At 43.7% G+C, this 8,810-nt stretch overlaps 1 protein-coding gene across 3 annotated transcripts in view; it reads right to left on the bottom strand.

Moving 5' to 3' along the window:
• Positions 1-219: 219 nt before the first annotated feature.
• Positions 220-8,810, bottom strand: part of KIAA0930 (KIAA0930 ortholog) — a 363,359-nt gene continuing 354,768 nt past the window's right edge. For all 3 annotated transcript variants that reach the window (XM_029600062.1, XM_029600060.1, XM_029600061.1), the window contains one exon: positions 220-2,160. In XM_029600062.1, coding sequence (XP_029455922.1) covers positions 2,120-2,160 — 41 coding nt within the window. In that variant the 3' untranslated portion in view covers positions 220-2,119. The remainder of the gene's footprint in view (positions 2,161-8,810) is intronic.

Below are 8,810 nucleotides of genomic sequence, written 5' to 3'. Positions count from 1 at the left end.
TTTTGCCATGGACTGTCACTGTAATCTTGGGCAAAGCACTTTGTCTCCCATTTGCTGCCAATACCTACTTTAACTAAGCTTTCTGAGGTAGGTGTTCATTGTATTTCTCTGTAAACTTATTGCAGGGTACCACCAGTATTGATAAACTCAAGTAGAAAGGCAGCATGAACAGTTGAAGAGTGGACACTGAGAAGGATTTTGAAAGACAAGGACTGTAGCCATAATACAAAGGTGTGTACCTTTTATTAAAAATAAAAAGGTATAATGATATAAGAAATGAAATTTAGGAAATCAAGTGAAAAATGACACAATGGAGTCAACAGGCACATTAATACTTTGATTCTTCTAGCTCACACAGCAACATTAACAAGACATTTGTTCTTTTACTACTGTACCCTCAAGAAAAACTGTCTTTTTTAAACAAGCTTTTCAGTAGAGTCTACTGAATAAAGTATATTATACTTTGCCTACAGCACACTTGTGCATTTTTTTTCCCATAAGAGGCATAAGAATAAGGAATCTCTTCTGCACTATAACGAACAGTGGCATCCAGATTCCTGCTAGTTTGCTATGAATTGTATAACAGGCTCTCCTCTTTGTAATGTAATCACCCATTAAGAAAAAAGCAAAAAACTGTTGTCCTATTTCCAGACAGGCTTATTTCCAAGCACTGCAATGAAAGAAAAAATATTCTGGGAAAATAAATACCCTTGTTATATTGCACCAAACACACCCCAGAACATGCCATCAACACGAAATGCAATAGTGCTGTGTGGCGATTTTGACAGCATGGGATTCAGCTTCCCTCTTTCTGGCTCTCCCAGACCTGTTACCTCCCATCATCCCCACTCATGCTCTCCACTCCATCACCCACCTCATACTTCTCCCCCTACCCCTCCAATCCCGGTTCTCTCTCCTCCCATATCAGTTCCCCCATCTTTGGCTCTCTCTCACCCATCATTCCTTCTCATACTTTCTCCGCCTATCATCTCTTCAAATTCTCATATCCATTATCCCCTCTCATACTCATTTCTTCTTTGGCTTGCTTTTCTCCCATGCCCCATTATATCACCTTCGTGGGCTCTAAGTTTTGCGCAAGACAGCTTCAACTACAGAACATCCCCACACTGCTACATGACATCCTGTTTGCTCCTCTAGTGTATGCACTTTCATCTAATCAGAAGTACACGCAGTAGAGAAATAGAACTGGTGCTACAGAGACGAAAGATTGGCTTTGCCAGCTGTCTACCCTGGCTCTTCAACTGAGCTTCTTCAGTCTTCAGCAGCTGGTGGCTCTGCCAGCCGCCCCAGGCCACCTCCTCTCTTTGAAGGCTGGCAGGATGGGCTCTGCCAGCTATCTCACCACCCCCCCCCCCCCATCTCATCATTGGTGACTAACAGGATGGGCTTCACCAGCCACCCCAGGCCACCTCTTACAAATTGGATCTCTTGGGGATTCACCAATTCCCTAGAAAGCCCTGACTGAATGCCCCTGATGGCTCACACAGGATCTTTGTGGGGTCTTTTACCTGGAGCCTGGAGGTTCCACAATGGTTTATAGCACACACCAAAATGGCAAAACTTTACATGAAGTCTTAAAACTTTCAAAAGTTACAATTTTATTCCTGTACTCCTACCCAACTCCAAACAATTAACAAAAAGAGGTTCACAAAACCCCCATATCAAGGGAACATAGTAGTACAACATTACTTCATCTACATAATGTGGTTCCTTGGTTCATTTTTATGAAATCCTAACTTTATATAAGTTTTCGTAAGAAATTGAAGTTCAACACATTCTGTACATTTTGTTGTTCTGTGTTTTTTTTTATAAAGTAAACATTGTAATAAATTGTTCATAAAGCAATTTTTAAATGTAGCCCCTTTTTTCTTTTTATTTGGACACCTCTTCCAGAACACTATAAGGAGATGGAAAATGTAGGTAAGTATACAGCAGAGGCAGGAAGAAAGAGGCACTTTTGATTGGCTGGTTATATTAAGGACGTCCCTTATTCTGTGTTTATATGTTCATGCCACTAGGTGGCAGTGTTATCAAGGAAATCCACTGCAGCTGCAACAGGCACTTGGCAGCAAAGTCCAAAAGCTGTGCCATTTCTCTGCTATGACATCAAGATTGGCTTCTGTCGCACCTCCAGAATATCTAGACAAAGAAATAAAAATCAGTTTGTAAACATGTGCACGTTCCATTGACTTGGTCTGGTTAAGAATGAATATTATCATAATACAATTATCTGCAGTGAAGATGGAACGTACAGGGTCAGTTACATAGAAACACAGAATGTGACAGCAGACAAGGATCTTAACACCAATCAGGTCGGCCACTTTGCTTCCTTTTGCAATATTATAGACTAAGGTTGATCTCCGGGTTTTCCCATTACATCTTTGCAATTAATAAATAAAGCATAGAGGATCCTTAAGTTAGACATATAGCCTGCACAATCATGTTTAAGACACACTCGCGGTAGGTAAAAATAGAAAGCATCACAAAAGATGCAAAATCAGCAATACAATAAAAAACGTCAAGCACAAAGAAAAACATATAAAAAGTCAGACATTAATAACAGAATACTTATCCCATGCCTTTTTTGAATTCTGTTACTGTTTTTGCCTCCATCACCTCCACTGGGAGTCTTTCTGTGAAGAAATATTTTCTAGTGTTTCCTGATTCTGCCACCTCAGAGCCTCATATTATAACCTCTCATATTTCCACTGAAAAATGTTTGCTTCTTTTGCATTATTTATAGCTTTAGGTCCTGCATTTATACCTTTATTTGATTTTATGCATATAAATGTGCATTTGAAAATTGCCTGATGGGGAGAGGGCGTTGTGCATGCAAAAAAAAAAAAATATGCACAGAAAGCAATGCCACATGTACTTTTGCATGCACTAGCAACAGGCGGTTGGGGAGGGGGGTCACAGTTGTGGTGGGAATAGTATTTATGTTCATGTTTTTAATTTTTTAATGCAGCATGGCATCTGAACACTCGTGCCTGCCATTTTCAAATGTATATATGTAAATCTACTCCTTTACATTTACACCTGTTGCCAAGCAGCGGTAAACAAGTTCACCTGTGTGCCATGCTGCATTCCATGTGTAAAGACCACTATGAGAATTCAGACTAAAATCTCTAGGTACTTTGTTCAAGCAAATGAGCCACTGAAAATTTCCCTCAGAGGACAAATTTCAGAAGTCATTTACCCAGGTAAATAGGCTGTCTACAAACTGTCCACCCTGACCACATTGCTAAGTACTTCAAAGATTTGGGGCACGGACCCATAGGTCCCTCAGGGTTGCCAACTTTTTCATAGACCAGGACTGGACACTTGATGACCAGGGTGGAGGGGGACCTGATTCTCTCATCATTTGCATAAATTAGCATAAATTAACCACTACTGCCCCCCTGAATTTGAGTCTCCTCTCTAACCCTCTGTTCCTTATATTCTAGCATTTCCAGTTAAAGATGCAAGAATAACCTACCAATGGATCATTAGAAGCAACAGGGTCATCAATGATGAGTGATGCACACATGAATCAACTGGAAACATCATATGAATGACAGAGCATAATTTGTATAGATGTATCCATTCCATTAACTGTGTTCACACGTGTATTATGGGTGCACTGCTCATTTTTTCCCCAATGCTATGGAACCGTTATGAGTGCATTAATCTTTCATAGCATTCACCGATCTCTTCTTAAGGTGCTCTTACATGGCTGAAGGACCCAAGCACAGCACACAATACAGCCACTTAATATAGCCTTTGTGTTACAGTATTGTAGACATTTAAAATAGCACTAACTGCCAGCATTCAAACAGAAATAAACCTACCTATAAACAGGAAACATTGCAAATAATACACCAGGCCCTAAAACACCAAGGCTCCTCCTATTAGGAAAACAGAATAAGCCAAGCTACTATAGATCCCTACATAGAAACTACATGCTAACAGAATAACTCACCTTGGTCACACATGCAGAAAACAGACAGACTCAAACACAGAATAGAGAGATCATAAACCATAAATAGCAACACGCAGACAAAACTTGAACTGGAAACCGCAACAAACCAGATTGTTTTCAGTGAAACACTGGAAAAAAAAAAAAACCTCCACCACCCAGAAAATCTTGGGATGATTTTCAGTCATTCCGAGATTGTCATGGATTAGTGTGTGTGGGGGGGGAGGGAGCAGTACACAAGTTTTCTCCTCATACACACACTCTCCAACACAATCGCTTACTCTCACACACACATGCTCTCACATGAACACATACTCTCTCACAATTTCCCCTGAACCTGGAAGCAGAAAAAGTTTCTCCTTAGGCCCACGCAATGTCTTTCACACACACACACACACACATGCTCGCTCTCAGATGCTCATACACACACACACTCACATGCTATTTGCTCACATGCACACATGCTCTTACACACACACACACACACACACACTCTACCTGAAACGTGAAGGAAGTAGCATCCTCCTCTTCTCTATAGCAATGCAGGCAACAGAATCCTTCATTCTTCTGCTGTACGGCCTGACCAACACAGCAGCATCCACCTTCCTAGCATAGCCTATACAGCAGCCTCCCAACCTCACGGACAATAGCAGCCTTCTTCACAGTGCTGGCCCCAAGAGCAACAACCTCCATTGTGGTACAGGCCCCACCGAGAACAGCCACCTCCATCGTGATATGGGCCCCACTGAGAGCAGCAACCTCCAGTGCTGCACAAAACCCGCTGAGAGCAGAAACCTCCATCACAGCACAAGCCTCGCTGAGAGCAGCAACCTTCATTGTGGCACAAGCACTGCTGAGAGCAGCAGCCTCCTTTCTTCATCAGCAGGAAGCACAAGTGGCCTTGACTCCCAAAGCAGCACAGCACAGCAATAATACACAATGCAGGCAGGATACAACTGGACAGCAGCTGAGATTCGGGGCACAGATCTTTGAATTCAGACCACGGGCCCCATGTGCCTGGTGCTAACGATGCCCCTGCTTTCCACAGGTAAAAGTATGCACAGGGGTCAACAGTAGACGTAGGTAGAGTTAGGTGAGGGGAGGTAATAATGTGCCAGACTACACATATTTGCAGGGAAAAAATTACCTGTTGAAAAAGCAGGTGCAAATTTCTGCAGGTACTTTTTCCCAGGACAATTATCAAAGAAAAAATATCTTAGTACATTCCCTTTGAGAACTAGTGCGAAGTTAACAAGTTAAAGTACCCATGGACTTCGCAACTATGATGGTTCTTTTGAAAATGAACCCTCTACCATATCTAAATACCTCCATCATATTCCTTTTTTCTTTCCTCTCTTCTAGTGTAAACATATTTAAGTCCTTACTTCTCATTTCAGAGGACTTTTCCATTAAGAGCCCTTCTCTGCACCTTCTTTACTCTATCTAGATCTTTATTGTGTTACAAACTCCAGAACGGGACATAATACTCCATATACAATGTCTCAACTTGTACAGAGGAATTGTCGTCTCCTTTTTCTTTTCCATTTGCTATTGCTCTCCCTCTGTGCCTTAACATTTCCACGGCCCTGGCACACTTCTTGTTGCACTGTTTTCCTACTTTGAAATCAGCAGATATGATCACCTCCAGGTCTTCTGTTTTGTGCACATCAGTCTCTCACCCCCACTCCATTATGTACTGTTCCCTTAGCTTTCTGCACTTGTTTGTATTGAGAGAGAGCGAGCCACCAAGCACTTGATCACTTCATATGCTGTTTGCTTCCTCAGGACTGTTCATACTGTTGCAGATATTAGAGCAAAAAGATAAAACTTGTCCATTAATAATCTCTGTGCAATATCGTTCTTGAAATTATTAAACCGAACTGATCCTATGACCAATCTCCGAGTCATGCCAATGATCATCCTTCTTTTCTGTCAAGTCATGCATCTGGGATGCAGTAATCCAAAAGAGCTGTATGTGATAGGGGGTGAAGAATTGATGTGCATGGACCAAGAGAGGGATCTTGATGTGATAGTGTCTGGGGATCTGAAGATGGTGAAGCAGCATGACAAAGTGTTAGCTAAAGCCAGAAGAATGCTGGGCTGCATAGACAGGAACAATCAGTAAGAAAACAGAGGTAATAATGCCCTTGTTCAGGTCCTTGGTGAGGCCTCACCTGGAGTACTGTGTTTAGTTCTGGAGCTCTATCAAAAAGGATAGAGACAACCGGCACAGAAAGGGGAGGAAGCCATACAAGCTTGAAACTTTGGAAGCAGAAGTGCAAATTATCGAGGCTTCGATCCTGGCGAGTGTCCATTGAATGAAGCATGAGATCCAAGATGGCGGCACAATAGGAGCTGAGTGCTGAGTTCCTCCGTACGTTTTTCACTGAAAAATTGCTTTATACTCTTAATATGCCACCGAAGAGGAAAGGGAAAGTCAGGGTATATCCCTCAACACCCCCACCATCTTCGGCGGTTCTACAGGAGATAACTCGCTATCCTCAACTACAATTCCTCCAGGAGTCGAGGAGTCCTTGGAGCAGTTTCGGCAGAGGGAGGAAGCTGCTCCGGAAGAGACGAGCCTGAGTCCCGATCTGAGGTCAGCTCCGTCACAGGGAACGGGTCTATTGTTTCAACCCGGCGCATCAGAGGGAGGAACTCCTTCTGGGCCGCAGGCAGAGTTACCCACGCTGAATGCAGCGCCTTCTGCGCTGACTACCAGCTTAGTCGACCAGGGCAAAGCAATCCCTACAGCGGAATCATCTTTAATCGGACAGGGAGAAAGGGGTGCTGGGGTAAGTCCTGTGGACATCTTCCTGCCCTTGCCACAGGTAACTCCCCAAGCTGTTGTTCCCCTAAAAATCCCGGAACGACCCGAAAATGTGACTAATGCTGCGTTATGGGACTTGATGGTGGGAGTGGCTACGGTGGTGAATTGAGTCAGTGAAAAAGTGGAACTGTTGGCTTCTCAAAGTACCCAAAACACGCTTGAATTTCGGCAGAAACTTGACTTTGTGTCTAAGAAGGTAGAGAAACTGGAAGAAAAAGATCATGAAAATCTTAAGTTTAAAGCTGCGGTTGTGAAAGATAACCAATTAATGGCAAGAAGAATAGAAACACTAGAAAATGCCTCCAGACATCTAAATATAAGGATTTTAAAATTTCCCTCGAGTCTTGGGTGAAAACCCATGTTTCCTTGAAGAGATTTCTGAAGGAGGTTTTGTGTTTCGATGAAGATCATTTACCAGCTATAAATAAGTGTTTCTTTTTTAGAGATGTGAATCGTGTGATCGATCGTCTTAACGATCGATTTTGGCTGGGGGGGGGGAGGGAATCTGATCGTCGCGGTTTTGTTTTTTTTCCAAATCGTTTAAATCGTAGATCGGGGGAGGGCGGGAAAACCGGCACACTAAAACAACCCTAAAACCCACCCCGACCCTTTAAAATAAATCCCCCACCCTCCCGAACCCCCCCCCCCAAATGTTTTAAATTACCTGGGGTCCAGTGGGGGGGTCCCGGTGTGATCTTCCACTCTCGGGCCACGGCTGCGTTAATAGAAATGGCGCCGGCTGGCGAAGGGTTAAAAAATCCCTTCGCCTGCCCTGAGTAATTGGGGATATATCTGGAAACAACTTTACTTTTTCGCCGTAAAAAGTGGTAGGGAATTTTCTGAAATAATTTTTCATTATTAAATGAATATCCAGAAGCGAAATTACAGAAACCAATAATGTAGCCCTATCTACTATTTCAGCTGCTGAATTTTCTAGAAATTCAGTTAAATTCTCTTGTACATTTAATCTATTTGCTGCAGAACTTGGTTTAGGTAAAAAGAATAGGGATGTGAATCGTTTTTTGACTATTTAAAATATCGTCCGATATATTTTAAATCGTCAAAAATCATTAGAGGCGCGATACAATAGGAATTCCCCCGATTTATCATCAAAAATCGTAAATCAGGGGAGGGGGGAGGGGAAGGGGGAGGGCGGGAAAACCGGCACACTAAAACAACCCTAAAACCCACCCGATCCTTTAAAATAAATCCCCCACCCTCCCGAACCCCCCCAAAATGTTTTAAATTACCTGGGGTCCAGTGGGAGGGTCCCGGTGTGATCTTCCACTCTCGGGCCACGGCTGCATTAATAGAAATGGCGCCGGCGCTACCGCCGGCGCCATTTTGGTTCCTGTCCCCCGACGTCACGAGCGCAGGAGATCGCTCCCGGACCCCGCTGGACCCCCAGTGACTTTTGGCCAGCTTTGGGGGGCCTCCTGACCCCCACAAGACTTGCCAAAAGTCCAGCGGGGGTCCGGGAGCGACCTCCTGCACTCGGGCCATTTTGCAATACGGCAATACGGCCCGAGTGCAGGAGGTCGCTCCCGGACCCCCGCTGGACTTTTGGCAAGTCTTGTGGGGGTCAGGAGGCCCCCCCCCAAGCTGGCCAAAAGTCCCTGGGGGTACCGGTAACCACAAGGGAGAACAAAGATGTTTTACTCCTTTCAAGAAACAGGCCATATCTGAATGAACGGACAAGAGTCCACCATTCACCTGCCCCCTGAAACAGGCAAGAACTGCTACCTGTACTTTCAAGAAATTAAGGGCCAATCCTTTATTCAATCCATTCTGCAAAAATTCCAAAATGAGCGGGATCTTAACCAAATGAGGAAGAACCCCCTCGATCTTCACACCAAGCCTCAAACACTCACCAAACTTGCACATAGGCTAAGGAAGTGGAGACCTTTCTTGCTTGCAGCAAAGTGGCAATCACCTCAGTAGAATATCCATGCTTCAAGCAAGCCCTCTTAAGGGCCTAACCATAAGAGAAAATAGAGCTGG

Source organism: Rhinatrema bivittatum, chromosome 4, assembly GCF_901001135.1.
Source record: "Rhinatrema bivittatum chromosome 4, aRhiBiv1.1, whole genome shotgun sequence".
Lineage (NCBI taxonomy): Eukaryota > Metazoa > Chordata > Amphibia > Gymnophiona > Rhinatrematidae > Rhinatrema > Rhinatrema bivittatum.
The sequence above is the reverse complement of the archived record's forward strand: the minus strand, read 5'-3'. Positions and strand labels throughout refer to the sequence as shown.